The sequence below is a fragment of the Larimichthys crocea genome, chromosome XI (assembly GCF_000972845.2).
Source record: "Larimichthys crocea isolate SSNF chromosome XI, L_crocea_2.0, whole genome shotgun sequence".
NCBI lineage: Eukaryota > Metazoa > Chordata > Actinopteri > Sciaenidae > Larimichthys > Larimichthys crocea.
In genome coordinates, this window is record NC_040021.1 from 6,410,173 (window position 1) to 6,426,842 (window position 16,670).

Sequence of the window (16,670 nt, forward strand, 5' to 3'; positions counted from 1 at the left end):
TGTTTTTTTGAGTCTTTAACACATCTCCTGCATTTCTTCTCAGGACAATCGTATCAGCCTGGTGGACTACGTGGTGTCATACTACCTGCATAATGTGGATAAGGTACGAGCTGCTCTGTTATTGACGTATTATTGTTGCTTTGTTTGATTTACTCTGCATGAAGATGATGGATTTACATTTTTCGCCTATACACACATGAACATTGTTGGTATTTATCAAGTTCTTGGAGGAAGCTACTTTTAAAACCAATGATTGCAATACAAAATGAGTTGAGGGGGTCACGTTTATTATTATTACTACAAACAGACCAACATTTTGACCCTACTGTCTCCATCTGAGTCAGAAAGACATAAACAAACACATATATAGTCAGCCTTGAACAGGTATAAAACTGAGTGGATAACTGGTTTAACAGGATTTCAGATTTATTCGATGCAGTGCCATAGTCTACTCACCGATGTTGTAGTACTCGTGACCAATCTCAAGACCACTTTTTGAAGATCTCGTCTTAGAATTGACAGCATACTTGTCTTGGTTGTCTCGGACAAAGAGGACTCGGGAAAACACAGTCTGTAGTTATCGAGCAAACACCTGCATAGGACAGAAAACTAACGAGAGTTCGGGTCGAGGTTTTACCACAAAGTCCACGAGCCAACAGCTGCAAAGTTCTTCCGACAAATTAAACTCAAAAGTCTTGATCTTGTCTCTTGACTACAACTCAATGCAGAGCTTCTTATTGGATTCAAACTCTTAACACAGGGAAACTTTTTGGCCTAGAAGACGAACAGAGTTTGTTGTAGGTTGAATATACATGTGTCTTATTTCTTTGTTCATTTTGACTCAACACAATAAAACTAAAGATACATTTCTGATTGTTTTATTTCTGCTTGTATTGCACCAGAACGCCGGCACAGACAAGAGTGTTTTCCCTCTTCCTGAACCTCAGGACGCCTTCCTGGCAGCGCAAGTCAAATTCGATGACCTCAACAGAGACCTGAGACAGCTCGGACGAGATCTGACAAGTACGTCTCAGACCAAAGTCTTATTTCCCCTTCATCGGGTTATGATATTAGACGGTTGCACACACTCTGAGCAGACAGACGGTGAGCTTCGGCATCCCTGTCGACTGGGTGACCGGAATAGTCTCCTTGTGGTCATTTTGGTGTGTTTTTGTTTAGCAAACCTCAGCCAGCCTCTGTAACTCTATCACTCTGATTTCTAGAGGTTCCCACAGACCAGACCTCGGCCCAGTCTGGCATCGTTTTTCCTCAGACACCCTCCCTTTGCTCTCTCTCACAACTCACCACCCAGGTTTCCCATCAGTGGCCCCAGCCATTGAGTAACTGTTTATACTTAGGACTAAAGGCCTGCTTATTTGACCAAACTTCAGTTAGCTGAAGCTTCAGAACAAAAGATTTCCTCTCGTCTTTCTTATCCTCCTAGCCTGTTCTCTTCTTCTCTCACTAAGTGTGCCCATATGACGCCATTTGGCATGCCAGCTCAGCTAAACCAGACAAGTCACGTTGAGGACAATGCTTACTCATACATGCATTGTTGTATTCCCTATGTATACATGTGTTTTTGCCTGTATGTGCGTGTATTCAGAGACTAGTAGGAGTCTTGCTGCTGATACTGCCCTGGCGCCTTTCAGATCCAGCTTTTCTAATCCTCCTGCCCATCAGATCTCCCATCGTTGTGCCTTTGTGCCCATGTCGCCAGTGCACTGAGACCACAGCGTCCCACTTATGTAATCTCCAGACCTCCAGTATCTGCAGTGTATCTGCACGGGGCTCTGCAGAGATGCACAGATCCTTAAACCGCCTCGGCTGTATCACCTGGGCTCCAGTGTGGGCCACAGATGTGTCCTGCAGATAGCTTACTTTACCTCTCAACACAGCTTCGTCTTATCGGCGCGTCTACCCAAACCACCGTGCAATCTGGATTGCACGTTGCAGGTTCCTTTTGTTCTTCCTGTTTGAACCGCCCTCGTCCCTGTGTTTTCTGTTTGGTTGGTATGAAATGTTTCCCAACACAGTAAAAGGGAGATGAGTTTCTCTTAAGTCATCCACGTGAACCGTTCAGGGAAATAAGTTCCAAAGACTGCGTTACATTAAAAAGACCTCATTGTGTTTGCTTATTTATTGTAATAAGTTAAAAGTTTAATTCAATTACTACAGAAAACATATTTTATCTGATATCTAGCCATGCAGATTTGATTTGATTTATCCAGTTTTGGAGATCTTTGAGATTTCTTCCTCCAGCTAAGCAATTTTGTCTCTCCTGAAAATTAAATTAAAAAGATCACCAGCGATATTTATCCAGAAACTCTCCTCTGATTACTCTGAGTAACCAACAGTTTTCACTTGAACTGTTTATAGCTGAACTGATCGAGGATTTTTGTTATATGCATCGACACACGTAACTTAAACGATTGTATGGATTGTCTTAAAATATTGCACATTCATGGGCCTCAGAGGATGAATCTTATTGACTTTGTTGATGCAGTGAGTTAACCCTGCAGTGCCAATCTGTCAATATCTTGACAACTTCTGTGGATGAATTTCTATTAAATTTAATACATTTCCACAGGATGATTTGTAAGAACTTTGGGGAACGCCTTCATCAGGTCAAAATGTATTTTTAAAGGTCCAGTGTGTAACATCTAAAGGGATGTATTGACAAAAATGGAACATGATATTCATAACTATGTTTTGATTTGTGTGTAATCACCTGAAAATAACAACTGTTATGATTATGTTACTTAAGAATGAGACCTTTATATCAACATAGGGAGCAGACAAACCAAACACTGACTCTACATAGGACTTTGGTTTCAAGGCTCGTTTACTCTTAAAACAAGAGGGTGAGGTGAGGGGTATTCAGTCGGTCGCTTTGTCCAACTAACACACTGGACCTTTAAACACTTAAACCTCTGCAGGTGTGAAGTCAACCTAATGTAAGAAGTTGAAGTTCCCTGAACGTCCACTTGAGGCTGGCTACAGAAGTGAGTCAGTCTCCATAAGTCCCCATGTTAAAATGTCCAACTTTACAGCAGAAATAAACATGTTTACAGCCTGGTACAAAAAACTGTTTTCCCCGTTCATGACAACTGTACTGAGGGTGAATTTTTATAGAACTCACCTGTTCAAATTATATTAAGACTTAAAGTTATGTATTTGTTACAGCATTGATTGACAGGTGTGTGGTTGTTTGGGCAGCCAAGCTTCATTCAGCCAGCTCAGCCTCAGCTCAGAGTACGATCTAAACTAAGATGAACTTGGCAAACGTTATGTCTGCTTAATATCAGCATGATAGTGTTATCATTGTGAGCATGTTAGCTAAAATCAGCATCATTTACACCGTTTACAGCCCATTTCTGTTATTTGAATGTAAAACGTACTTTGCGAAGATGTTGTGTTTCCTTCCTGAAGACTCTCTGCGTACGTATTGTCTGTGTTTGGTTTCCTCGATAGGTTTTATGTCACTGTGGAATCTGACAGAGGTATTCATGTGATTTATGAGCATTTACTGAACATATCATCATCAAAACCTTAAACTCTCTTTAAAAAAAATTCCACCCTCACATCTGAAAGCACCACACTCCTCATCAGCCCGGCTCTGTTTATGTGAAGCTCTATAACCCTCTTCGCCCTGAAATAAGCAAACTTCTCTTGAACACAAAGGGCAAACAAAAGAAAGAAAGCCTCGCCACACAATGCAGAAAGAGAGAGATACCCGTCTCCACAGTTTACACAAATCCCCGAATGAACAGTATTCTTTTGTAATCTTATCTGGGAGATTGTTGATCGAGCGTCGGGGTAAGGGGGCCGGGGCTCGGCTCCCTCTGCAGCCTCTATTATGACTGGCTCTGCAGACTGGCTCCTCTGATTCACTGATTGGACGCAGAGCAACGTGGAGCCACAGACTGGCAGAGGACTCGAGGGAAAGAGTGGGAGTTAGCAGTCGCCATCTCTGAATGAATCTCAATAAGTGATATCTGAAGAGGAAGTGGTGCTGATAACCTCCTGCTCGGGCACAGGTGGAGCTGGTTTAGACGAGAACACCCTTCATCCATCATGTTATAGTTTCGTGTTAAAGCCAACAACACTGAATTTCTTCACCACACACTAAGAATGTGATACTTCAAGCAGTGTTCAGTTTAAAAGGGGCACTAAATTCAGTCATGGGGACAACTGCACATAAACTGTATAAAACATGGATGTCACCTACAGGTTTTTGAAGAGTCATTGTGAAATGTTGTGTGGTGGCTCTAGCCGTCGCCATCTTCCAGTCCTACCTCTGCCAGCTCCGAGCTAACCTGAATGACGCCTGAGTGCTCAACCCAGCCATCTGTAACAGCGACTGCCTGTCAGTCAAAGTGGCCACACTGTTAATTCTGCATAACTTTAAGCCTGAATAGAGACCAAATCTGTTTTTTCGTACCAGGCTGTAAACATGTTTATTTCCACACTGGCGTCACTTCACAGCCACGAAGGTTGCCGCTTGGTCTTGCTGATGTTGGGAAATGCATTAAACCTGGATTAATACGCCTGTTTTTGAATGAGTAGAACAGAATTTTACCCAAGAAAACCTCTAAACAATGTTTATAGTATTATATTTAGTATCATGTTTTGTCTTTCCTCCACAGCTACACTTACTTACTCCAAAAATTTCTAAACATAAAAACAAATATTAAGTGTATTCCCTCCATTTTCTTGTTTCCTATATTTCAGGATGTGAGAAAGACTTGCAGAAAGTTTGCTCTGACTCTCCCGAAGAACACCTGCAACCGTTTAAGGACAAGATGGAGGCTTTTGTTCTCAGCGGTGAGCAGTCATAGATTCATATATTTACTATATTTACCGCCATCAGTTCACTGTGTTCAACAAGGTGGGTTTTTGAAGGTAATATTCAATAGTGCAGAAGTTATTTTGATCTCCTTCAGTGCTTCATCTGGACTATTCTGTTGTCTGTTATTGACCTGAATATCTTCCTATTTCATGGAGTGTCTTTGGTATCTGTGTGTGTGTGTGTGTGTGTGTGTGTGTGTGTGTGTGTGTGGGAGATAGGATGGATTCAGAATAAAGGCTAGACACTCAGATAGGGATCAGGCAGATTTGGCAGTGACTGACTCCTGCCTGAGACACACAGGCACTGGGAAATATTCATCCAGCTGACACAGGCATTCAATTTAAGCATAGCATAGATGCACTGTAATTACCAAAATTCATGTCTTGTTTTTTAACATCGTCCCTTTGATGAAACGTGACACATCAAAACTTCACATGCTGCCTCCCCAAAAGAGTGCACAGTCATATTTAATGGTAAAACCTTTATTTTATACAGCATTTATTCACTGTATTTTCATGTCAATTATATGGCAAAAAATATATAATATATATGTAAAATATGTAATAAAATGCCAATCTTAAACACAGAGTATTTTATACTAATTATAATAATATTTTTTTACCTCTTAAAATGGTGTAAAATAAAACATGGGATAAAATAAAATCAGACACAGTAGTGTGCCTGTTATTTTGAGATAATGGCTCCGTTGTCCGAGATGGTTGACTGCCTGTATTTGACATGTTCATCAACATGCACCAAGAGATTATCACTGTGTTCCTACGATTATATCAATGACTATTTAATGATCTGATCTTTTGGATGGAGTCTGGACACTAACACGTTTACTTATCTGTTTCTTTGCAGCACGAAAAGAACACGCAGAAGCTTCCTATCAGCTGATGACTGTTCAAAAAAGGTTAGAGAGTCAAATGATGCTGTCATTTTTTGTACATCATACCAGCCTTCATGTAATTTATGATATATTTCTGATATAATATGAGCATGGACATTAATTTTACTATCTAAAATAATACAAGTAACACACAGAACAACCAACCCAACAACATTAGCCTGACAGTAAACGAACAGTTAGAATGTTGTTTTAGCAACGTGTTAGAGAGAAGCGTATAGAGAAGAGGATATTAACACCTGCATCTTGTTTTACTGTGTTTTTTAATATTCATTTTTTAAACTTCCTGTCTAGTTTTCAAGACTTGAGTCTGTACTTTGGACTGAAGCCCAAGACGGGAGAGAAGGACGTGACCGCCGGCCATTTCTTCATGCTCTGGTTTGAGTTTTGTGCCGACTTCAAGACCAGGTGGAAGAGGGAGAACAAGAACATCTCTAAAGAGAGGTACATGGTGTGCCTCTAGAAACTGTTTACCAAAAACAGGAAATTTAATTAGTTCCCAAAATGGAAAAATCAGATGGGATCATAATCTAATAATATTGATAATCTCCTGAAACAAACATCCATGATTGACTTGTTGTCCTCCAGCTTTGGCTGATCAGTGTATTTGTTAAATGCAAGAAATGTCACTCATCAATTGGAAAACGTCCAGTCAGTAACGTCTGAAGTATTGCAGATGACAAATGGATTGATTGAACTTATTTTATGTATTTACTGTGTTAACTTCTACAACGTCTGCCACTAGTTAATGGTTTACTCTACCTTGGACAACTTTTCTGGCTGAAAACTTGAATTTATACTGTAACAAACTTAAAAACTTTGAACCCTAACATGTTTTTTATAGATTAAAAGAGGCTCAGCTGTCAGTGAAGAGGATCACGGCAGAGAAGAAGGTGGAGACCAGAAAGATCAACCCTAACAGTCTGGTAAGACACGATTCAAGTTTCGATTCAAGTTTCTTCTCGATACATTTCCTCTGTGTGTTCGCCACCAGTTTCCTAAACTTGGTCTTGAATGTGCAATATATACTTTGATTGAATTGGTAAAAAGTTCTTGCACCGTCCTCAACTCAGTCATGATTTGCTCCCAACAGAAAGAGCGACTGCGCCAGAAAGAAGCCAACATGTCTTCACTTTGAGAGATCACACAACCGTCCTTACCGAGCTGGATCAGACTGGATCAGGGCCATGAGACCAAACCGATATTTCTTTGTTGAACTCAAGAGTTCTCGCGTTCATCAACTGACAGCTTTATGTTTTATAATTTGCGACCTAAAAAAATGTATTTTGTGCAATATGTAGACATTAGAGTTAGCTTTAACCGTGTATAGATTCTACTCAAATTGTAATAAAATCTCTGATCAGAACAAAATATGTGATTTCATAGCGTGGAAACTGTTTTATTTACAAGCAACTTTACAATACATGACACAAATATCATACACAGACATGAAATGAAGTGGCATTTAGCAGTGCAGGCTGTAAAAAGACAAAAAAAAGGGAAAGTTTTCAGCTTTACGTCCCACACAGTGGAAACAATACAACCATGCTTTGAAGATGCATGTCTGCAGCAAATATAATAATGATAATAATGACATTATAAACACTTACAGCCTGACTTAAAGCTTAAACATGCTCACACTGGCACTCAGTGTCAGCTGTCAAGTCCCTGCATCTCCAAACAATAAATCCTCCAAATATTTTCACACGCACAAAAAACCTTTTTGGAAGCACTGATAATTTACAAGATAGCTGGACAGTGTGATACATTATTAATGTAATTAATGCAAATTTCATCTCAGAGGGAACCTGAATCAACCACGTATTATTATTATTATTGTCTGTTAACAAAGATAGTGGTAAATCTCGAAAGGTTCAGGTAAGGAGGTCCTCACCTTCCCATTTTATTCTCACGTGTCCTATAAGCATTTTTTTTTTTTTTTTTTTTTTGCAAAGCTGCACTTTCGCTCCAAATTGAAGTGCATATGATCGACCTGGATGCGTTTAATCCGAATCTATTGTTGTGCAGCGGCACTGCTTTACGCGCTGGATCCGTTTCTTCCTGGTGCTGGGTGTCTGACCCGGGCAGTAGAGGGTGTAAGTGACGGTGCTGAAAGTTTTGGGTTTGCAGGCAGAGCAGGACTGAAAGACGTCCCCGTCCTGGTAATTATGCCTCGGGATGTAGAAGGAGTTGCACTGTCCGTAACAAAACCTGTTGATGATGGTGCGGCTCATACAGCCTTCCTCGTTGATGGTCTGCTTGAGCGGCTGCGTCTTGCACCAGTCCAGTCGAAGGTACCGACGCTCCGTGACGTGCAACGCCTCCTGACTGGACTCCAGCACTTCGTCAGTTGAGGTTACAGGCCCTGCCCCGCGGGAAATTAGTCCAGTGATGGCGGGTTGTTGGCATCTATCCGTATCGTGTGGGTTATACTTGTTTGGGTGTGGTAAAGCGCCTTGAAATGTGTCAGCATTTGTACTCCTCAACGGGCTGTGCAGCAGCACCAAAACTGCTGCAGAGATCAGCACTGATGTTGTCTTCATCACTAAAGCTGAAGGGGGAAAAAACACAAAAGTCAGACATCGATGGAGAGTTTTACGCACAGCTTTTACGCACGCATTACGCACCAAACACATTCAATTAAGGACCTCAGTGCCAGTTAAATAAGCAGTTAATGTGCTGAATTACCTTTTAATCTCTCACGAGAAAACTTGATCCAGTTAGACAGTTTCTTCTCCAGGTCCTGCCTCCTCTGTAGTGGCTTTATGAATAACACACTGAGGGCTTTCCTAAACTCTTAAGCTTCAGCAGAACACGCCCCTCTCTCCCCCTCAAAAAAAAAAACACCCTGATCCTCACTTTATCTGTCTGAAAGAGAAAAAAAAAACTCCAACCTTTGTCAATGCAGATAAATCGTTTATTTGACTTCACAGAACAAAAACATAACACAACAAATTTTTGTCAAGATGAAGTGACCCAAGACGGCTTTAGTGCTGCCTGTAGAGACTCAGATTACCGCAGTATGGTGTATAGATTATCAGATGTACAATAGTCGCCATGCTACAGTGAAGAGACAAAGCAAAGCTACTTTAAGCTATTTATAATTTCACTTCCAAGAATATCCAATCTTCAAGACACGGAGGTGATTAACGGGTTATATCAAGACATACAAAAATTAAATTTCAAAACTTCAGAGTAAATTGATCTGTACAGTCATGATTAATAACTCTCATTCGACATCCCTTCAAATCAATATATCTCTATACAACTTCTTATTATAATACAGTTGTAGATATACTGTACACTGCCAGTCAATTCTTCATATTTTAGCATTTTTGGGTTAAATGGATCAATCTCAGGTAATGAGACTTTTGACTGACTGCAGACTAGAAACAGTTTGATTTTTGAGCTTTAAGGTTAAATTCCAAAACAGAAACTATCAAAAGAAATCTCAACACAAAGTCCAACCTGTTCGCTGTTGATGAAGCTTTGGCTTCAGATTCAGCATTTTCTCAGTCATGAATTGAAATTTGTTTTATTTAAAAAGATACGTTGCGCCTAATTAGTGAACAAGACCGGCTAAAATCAACAATACAGTGGAAAGGAATTACACTGAAGTCACATTTCCTTTGCTCGTTAACCAAAAATGCTTTAATACGTTGTGTTAAAAACTTTTATCTGACAGTGTACTTTAATATTACAGTGAGTGCTGCAGGCTCAGGAGTTTAGGTTGTGGATTTGCTGGCAGCAGAGACGGTCGGTGCCTCTTCCTCCTCTTCCTCTGAGAAGTGAGGAACAGATTTTTTGGCGACCACGTTGTCCAGCCTCTGGCCCATCAAATACGGGTTCACGCTCTGCAGGGAGACAGATAAAAATATGAATTATTACACTGCAAATGTGTAGATGAAGACTTAATATATGACCATACACAACAAAATGTGTCACGTCAGATTTATCCTGCAAAGAAAATATCCCGTCACATCTAAAGCAGCGAGTTTAAGAGTACATCGCTCCCTTCAGGGGTACATCTCAGTAATGGTGATGTGGTTTCTCAGACATAATACTACAAAGGAAGAGGAAAAAGACAACAAACACTATACCCTTTTTCTTCTTTTTGGTCCTCCCTTCAGTTTTTGGTACAAAAGCTCCTTGTTCTGAAAGAGAACACACACACAAAAAAAAAAACAGTTTTCAGACATTAAATCATGTATCCGTTTCTTTATGGCCAGTCTCTTTGTTCTTAAATTACAGTCAACAAATTGCCTGAATGCCTTCAGAAGGGGTGATTTCTTCAGGCCAGACCAACCAAGATACAAGTTTTGTTTGATCTTGTAAATGGTAAAAGTCTTGTCTTCATTTTGTTTTTCATGCTTCGTGCTGTCGCCAGCATGAGAACCCAAAGCTGTGACTGCTGGGCTGCTTGTTCCCAACATCCAGAGAGGACAAGATGAAAGAGACTGAAACTAGATTAAATTCTTATCACACTGCTTCACCTCAACACCCGACGACAGTCTTACTCATACTTACATCGTATTTCTTTTAAATATAAACCTTGAACCTTGGTTTGAACTTCATCTGTTATCCCTGCATACGTGCCTCATATTGTGTCTCAGAGATGCTTATTGATGAAGTATTTGTGCATGTTACTAATATTCTGAGTCATTTAAACAGTTGTTGGTTAAAATATGATTTGCTGCTTTCCTTACTGTAATCTAAATATATGTGGACTGTTGTTTGGACAATACAAAGCAACTGGGAACTTGTAAGGAACATTTTTTCCTCCATTTGATCGACCTATGATTAAAAAAAATAATCAGTTCCAGTCCTGCTTTGTACTCACCCACTTTGCCAGGGCTGGGTAGTCGTGCTCTGGGTCAAATAGGTGCTGGTGTTTCTGAAACTCTCGGCTGAACTCGGCCGTGTCTGGAGCGTTTTCCAAACAGCCATCAGCTGCTGTGAATGTGGTGAGCCGGCGCAGACAGAGAAAACGTGTTGATTAGGATTGTTTGATTGGATTCATAGATCAGAAACAATTGGCAGTAACATTTTCTCTGATTTTGTGCTCAGGGTTTTTACCGGTCTTTCCCAGGGGACAGGGGTTTGGAGGGTCTGGGTATCCGTGGTCATCACTGAAGTCTTTGGGAACGTTGTCACCTGTCAGCTCGGCCACAATGTTGGGGATGTTTCCAAAGGGGCCTAGATGCTGCAGCCCCTCGTGAGCACCACCTTGTGGAGAAAAACAAACACTGCGGTCACCACAGAAAGAACAGTACCACCAGCTAGAACAAAGTACAGGCATCAGTGAAGCGTTTACAATTATGTAAATGTTACATAAGAGTGTTTTCCATGTTACAACAACACTAGCTCTCATCCTTTACAATGTAACCCCAAAGAAATGATAATACTCACATTCAGCATTTGAATAATGATCAGTGAGTCTGCTATTCATCCATTTCACCATTTTTTAAGCACAAATTAGATAGTTGGACAGTCGGATAAAACAAGTCATTCTAAGAAGGCTCTGGTTAACTGATGTGCATTTTCACTATTTACCATTTGAGAGACAAAACAATCATTTAAAACATATTTGGCTGAATAATTAAGACCGCAGAACTGAATCTTATATTATCATTTTCTGAAGAAGCTGTCCTCTCTGGCTCGTCTCTATATACACACCCTTAGAATAGTGCTACTACTACTACTCTATGTCTATAACTATAAGTACCTAAGATTTAACACTGTCCCTACAGTGACCTCAGGACAGGTGCTTGACCCTCTGTGATGTGGCAGAACAGTAAGATAAGACTCATCACTTCAGCACATGGTGGCATCAGGCAGCTGTGTATTATATGTGAACAGTGATCTCCTCACATGATTTTTTGGGGGGGCTAAAATATCTTTCTTCGTCTCACCAACATGTCAAACACTTTAAATCCACCCAACATACCCTGTATGCTCTGAGGACCGACAATGTTGGTGGCCTGATGTGCGGGATACTCCACCCTGGGCCGAGCGATGCCTAGCTGCTCCATGACGCCGTGCAGGAGCCGCTGGATGTCGGCCTCAGACACCTGATCCGCCGTGCGGGGGCTGCGAGCTGGAGCTCTGCCGAGCTGCAGGCACAGGAAGAGGCCGAGCATCGATAACCGCACAGCCGAGCCCATTTCTGTAATCTGCGGGGAGGAGAGGGGAGGGGGGGAAAAAAAACACAATAGATGAAGAGGAGTGTGCAAACACAGCTGTATGATCCTGTTAGACACGACAGGTTATTAGATATTTAAGATTTTATAGGATGTTTTACAGTCAGCTGTTATTAGAAACAGTAAAAATACATGATGTGTTAATGGAATAAAGCCTCAGTGCGCCACTCACTGTGTAAATAGACACAAGGCCGATGTAAATAGTCTATAAATAGCCTACATGACATGTCTATGAAACAGAAAAAAACATCATTTATAATAAAATGTGTATAAGGTCACATTAATTTGATTAAATGGGATTTTATTGCATAAAATGGTCAAAAATGATCCAGAAAATGAGCATCTGTGTTTTCTTACCGTATCCGCGCTGATGGTGGACCTGCCTGCTGTGCGAGACCTCTGTGAAGCTCACCACAATAAAAAAAGTGTATTTTCGGTTTTCAAAATAAAAGCTTACCTTACAAAATTGATTAAAAAGATGATTTTAAATCTGTTTCACGCCAAATTTTCCCTAAATTCATTCTGATTAAAGTTAAAGTAACATAAACGTAGATTTTAAATTGTCTTCTTGTACTAAAAACAAACACTTCGCCTTCTCCTACTTTATTCTGAAGGGTGAAAACATTATTTCCGTTGTCATTATAGCTGTGCCATTATGAAACCCTGCAGGATGCGATCCGCCTCACTTCACGGTTGAGATGCAGTTGCTAAGAGACCAAAAAAATCCTCCCTTCTCATTGGCTGTTAAATTGTGCCAGTTATTTGTGCAGGTGGCTTAGCAGCAATGCGCTGAGATAACACAGTGTACACAATCAACACAGCGTCAATGTGTGAGAGAAAAGACCCTGCTGTTATCCCATCAACGTTTGACACCAGTCCATCTTCAAACTCCTCCATCCTGCAACCCTCGTCCATTCAACTTTACAATCAGTACATCCACGATATGCAATAAACCTGTCGAAATCTATATCCGTATATTAGTGTGGTCTAGAGCAGGTTGTTTCTAATCTTCTGCAGGTATGTGCTTTAAAAATGTTTCAATGTAGAATCCTGAAGTTGAGTTTGAATCTTTTGTTTGCATTAAAGATAATAGTTTGACAAGAGTTAAAATCTGGGGAAAATGAACTTGGTTGCAGATCCGTGAAGACGTTTACCTCTCATCCAAGAGGCTTCTTCAGTTCTGACTGACCTAGTGGTGGAATCATTAACCAGAACTACACCTTAGAGACAAGGGACACTCTTATAGTGCCAATAATGTTCGCATTAGAGGGGACGACAGGTGGCTTGAGAGTGGATGTGTTCCTCCATGGAGGAGGAATCCCAAACCTATAACGCTGCCTCTGACTAAACAACAACAACAACAACAGCAACACACTCGGCCTCATGTAACTCACCGGAGCTCAGATAACATTAACTCAAACGACAGGAACAAACCAAGTGGAAACATTTTTTCCTACCTATGCTAAATACCTGAGTTTCCCCATCAGTCAGTCAGAACTGAAGAAGTCTCTTAGATGAGAGGTGAAACGTCTTCAGGGATCTACAACATCGCCCCAGATTTATCTCTTCTTAAAGAAAGATGACCGGGACGACTGAGAACCTTCACAGATACCAAAGATAACCGATATGGAAGGTGTTATATTTACCACAACCATGTAACAGCTATAAGTACAATATGTGTAGATATGAGAAAAAAAACATTTATTCACTTGATATAAAAGTACGGTTGAACTTCCATACACCAGTCTTGATGTGAAATAAATAATCAAATACATAAATTCATTAAAAATGTAGAGCGTTAAAACGTGAATTAAAACACCAAACCACCATAGAAATACAAACTGGTCTATCACAGATCACAACCTAAAAAAAAAGCTTCAGTAACATGGACTAAACCACGTCACAGTTTAATATTTAATATATTATAGTGAAATACGTCTTCTCCAAGGTGTGAGCTGCAGTTTCCCGACACCGGTGAGCACAGGAGAGCTGCCTTCATGTGGACCTCGGGTGAACCTCGAGAAATGACCCAAATGCAGATCTCTGTGAACGAAGAACAAAAACCAAATAAGAAGCATCAGATTATGTGTATTAGATTTGGAATTATGCAGTTTTTAAAACACAAAGTCACTGAAAAACTGTCGGTACTACACAGGTTCAGAATAAGTTACTTGTAAAGTTCATTATTTTGTTTTTTTACCCAAGTTTCTCTAAAACTATTTAAAGAGCAACTTTGGTGTGATGCTATATTATTCTCTGTATTTAATATATAATGAAGTCTCTTTAAATTAGTTCTAACAAGAAACAATGCCAGATTTCACATTTCCCTGCTGTCTAACTGGGTTGACACTGTAAAGTAATGTCCTGTCAGATTAATACTTTCATAATTCACCTTTTCAGTCTCTCTTGCGGAGTCTTGCATGCCTCTTTTGGAGGGCTGTCCATCAAAGCCATTGCAGGTTTGGATCCTTGGTCTATAAAATAATTTTAATATCATTACATTCTGCATCAATTCCCATTCATTACCGCCTGTTTCTTTATGTCATGTTCACCTGCACAAGGCATACAGGTCCTAAACAGCTGGACGTTGGGGAAAGTCTCCAGTCCAAGGCTTCTCCTGAGGGTCTTTATGCCTCCTGAGGTGGATCCTTGCTCCTCCTTGGGGGCTGGAGGTCTGACCTTTGGCCTCCCTTGAATCCAGGGCACCGTCTTCACAGACTGCATTACTTTGAGTATTTGAAAGAAGTGAAATAAAAAATGCACATGGAAGGCTTTAAGTTAGTTAAATGGCTTCCATTTTATTTACCTCTGAAGCTGTGTCTTTTCCTGTGTCCTCTCTTTGTGTCTTTCATAAAGTGGAAATTCATCAGGAACTCCATACTGTCCATGACAGCTTTAGGGACCACACCTAGCGAATGTAGTGGAGATGTGAATGTTTTAGATATGCAGTCTGCACAAATACACTTTAAAGTTATAATTTCAAGACAAGACGATTGGGTTATTACCGAATAAGTGAGGATTTTCAATGAAGGTGCGTAGGACCAAAACTCTGAGCTCAAGTCGCGCTTCAGACATCTCTGCCTTGTTAGGAGGCGGTAAAAGACACGGAGTGAACACTGTAGCGAGGTTGGAGGTGGTCATCAAGTTTTCAGTACATCTGATAGAACACATGAAAAGAAATCGTTATTTATCATGAAAGTTTATAGAGCCACATACAGAGGTTTGTTCTCCACCCAACACATTGTCGGAGGGCCTGCAATGTGTGTTGCAGAGATTGTAAAGCTAAACTTGTGATTTTTGGCATTGTACATAAAAGTTATTCACAGCTAGCTGCAGCTCATTTACCAAGATTAAATCAAGTTTAGCTGTTTATACTGGTCATCTACTCCAGTTCAAACTGCTGTGACTGAAGTATTTCCATGTGCTCTGAGCATTCTTTGTCTGCTAGGTTTGAATTTCCCGTCGTCAACAGAATCAAACCTTTGGGAGACTTTGGAGAGGAAGTCAAACAGGTAATGCAGACAGGAGGAGTTTCTGGCAGGTAGCAAACAGGACAGCAGCTGCAGGGCTGAAGTCCTGTCCTTCAGGTTGGACATCGCCTGGGCCTTGAGCAGTGCTGCATGGAGCTCAGAGGGAAACAAAGGCTCTGGAAGCTCCCTGCAAAACTGTTTGATGAGAGTTGCCACGTCGTAGGGTAAGGCTGTGGACAAACATCCCTCACCACGGTTCAGCTTGGCCTGAAACAGACAAGAAATTGTATCTTGTCAGAATCACTGGGTGATGCTTGCATGTTTATTCACACATCTGACACAAGATGGCGCCATTTCTCAAGAAGATAGACCACAAAAAGGTTAAAGTCTTACCCTGAGGGTCTTAATGCGAGGAAGAGAGCCTGGTTTTCTGAACAGGCCTACAGTCCCGACACGCTCCAGAAGAAATGAACAAGCATCGACCAAAAAGCTGAGACACAACATGTTAAATCTTTGACTTTTTTAAATCCTGGATTATATCATAAACTTCCTAATCCTGCTACTCCTACTCACCAGGGCACCAGTCCAAACTCAGGGATGTATCTCCTTGGTAAGTTCTCCAGAGGAACACCAAAGATCTTTGCCCCACCGATGAACAGCCTCTCCTTCTTCTTCTCAAAGCTCCTCACAGTTATCCCATAAAGGATTTGAAGGTGAAACCGGATCACGTTACCATCTGTGAACTTCATGATTTCACTGAGAGATGTCCAAAAACTACACAGTTCAACAGCCTTTCACTGCGACACCATAATCTTTGCTACTCACTCTGTGAAATCACTGCTCATCCATATCACCTGTGCCACAGGTGACAAGGAAGTGAAGGCAAGGTGTTGTGTTCAGGTGATATGAAGACAGTGGTACATATGAGCTTTCAACTTGAATATAACTTTCATCTCTAGATTTACTCAAGTGTTGTATTTAAGTACAGAGTTGAGGTATATGTAACTTCTTTGAGTATTTAATTTTATCCAAATTAAAGGCAAATATTGTGTTTTTTAAACTTTAACAATTTTTCATGCCCCTCATGTCCAGTGAAAGTACAAATCTTCAAATCTGGTGATTCTAAATTTGATTTAAAGCAACATTAACTTTTCTGCCATAACATATTAGATTTAATATGATCTGGAACACTGATCTGTAGCCAGGACAGTGTGCTCCGACTCAGACCACTAGGGTAG

At 40.6% G+C, this 16,670-nt stretch overlaps 4 protein-coding genes across 5 annotated transcripts in view; 1 reads left to right on the forward strand and 3 right to left on the reverse strand.

The window, feature by feature from the left end:
• The window catches only part of fmn1 (formin 1), a 29,071-nt gene extending 21,990 nt beyond the window's left edge, over positions 1-7,081 (forward strand). For both annotated transcript variants that reach the window (XM_027283853.1, XM_019261618.2), the window contains 7 exons: positions 44-103; positions 903-1,023; positions 4,735-4,827; positions 5,717-5,768; positions 6,057-6,206; positions 6,607-6,688; positions 6,856-7,081. In XM_027283853.1, coding sequence (XP_027139654.1) covers positions 44-103; positions 903-1,023; positions 4,735-4,827; positions 5,717-5,768; positions 6,057-6,206; positions 6,607-6,688; positions 6,856-6,900 — 603 coding nt within the window. In that variant the 3' untranslated portion in view covers positions 6,901-7,081. The remainder of the gene's footprint in view (positions 1-43; positions 104-902; positions 1,024-4,734; positions 4,828-5,716; positions 5,769-6,056; positions 6,207-6,606; positions 6,689-6,855) is intronic.
• Positions 7,082-7,689: 608 nt separating this feature from the next.
• On the reverse strand, positions 7,690-8,532 carry grem1a (gremlin 1a, DAN family BMP antagonist). Its single transcript, XM_010746809.3, has 2 exons — positions 8,451-8,532; positions 7,690-8,313 (listed from the first exon to the last, which is right to left on the reverse strand). The coding sequence occupies exon 2, from the start codon at positions 8,303-8,305 to the stop codon at positions 7,766-7,768; it is 540 nt and encodes a 179-aa protein (XP_010745111.1). The 5' UTR covers positions 8,306-8,313; positions 8,451-8,532; the 3' UTR covers positions 7,690-7,765.
• A 133-nt stretch (positions 8,533-8,665) lies between these two features.
• On the reverse strand, positions 8,666-12,415 carry scg5 (secretogranin V). The gene is made up of 6 exons (XM_010746810.3): positions 12,320-12,415; positions 11,710-11,935; positions 10,839-10,988; positions 10,603-10,715; positions 9,863-9,916; positions 8,666-9,616 (listed from the first exon to the last, which is right to left on the reverse strand). The coding sequence occupies exons 2-6, from the start codon at positions 11,924-11,926 to the stop codon at positions 9,488-9,490; spliced, it is 663 nt and encodes a 220-aa protein (XP_010745112.1). The 5' UTR covers positions 11,927-11,935; positions 12,320-12,415; the 3' UTR covers positions 8,666-9,487.
• A 1,225-nt stretch (positions 12,416-13,640) lies between these two features.
• Positions 13,641-16,308, reverse strand: LOC104931733 (rho GTPase-activating protein 11B). The gene is made up of 8 exons (XM_010746811.3): positions 16,006-16,308; positions 15,826-15,922; positions 15,443-15,699; positions 14,968-15,119; positions 14,769-14,870; positions 14,515-14,688; positions 14,355-14,436; positions 13,641-14,005 (listed from the first exon to the last, which is right to left on the reverse strand). The coding sequence occupies exons 1-8, from the start codon at positions 16,179-16,181 to the stop codon at positions 13,885-13,887; spliced, it is 1,161 nt and encodes a 386-aa protein (XP_010745113.2). The 5' UTR covers positions 16,182-16,308; the 3' UTR covers positions 13,641-13,884.
• Positions 16,309-16,670: the final 362 nt, after the last annotated feature.

Bases quoted from the DNA above. Each gene is read 5' to 3' on its own strand.
- LOC104931733 (XM_010746811.3), bottom strand. From the start codon at position 16,181: ATGAAGTTCACAGATGGTAACGTGATCCGGTTTCACCTTCAAATCCTT. The intron at 15,700-15,825 runs GTAAGACTTTAA...TGTCTGTTTCAG, and splicing joins CTCGCATTAAGACCCTCAGG to GCCAAGCTGAACCGTGGTGA. The intron at 15,120-15,442 runs GTTTGATTCTGT...GTGTTCTATCAG, and splicing joins CTCTCCAAAGTCTCCCAAAG to ATGTACTGAAAACTTGATGA.
- scg5 (XM_010746810.3), bottom strand. From the start codon at position 11,926: ATGGGCTCGGCTGTGCGGTTATCGATGCTCGGCCTCTTCCTGTGCCTG. The intron at 10,989-11,709 runs GTATGTTGGGTG...TTTCTCCACAAG, and splicing joins CGGTCCTCAGAGCATACAGG to GTGGTGCTCACGAGGGGCTG. The intron at 9,917-10,602 runs GTGAGTACAAAG...GTTCTCTTTCAG, and splicing joins ACCCAGCCCTGGCAAAGTGG to AACAAGGAGCTTTTGTACCA.
- grem1a (XM_010746809.3), bottom strand. From the start codon at position 8,305: ATGAAGACAACATCAGTGCTGATCTCTGCAGCAGTTTTGGTGCTGCTG.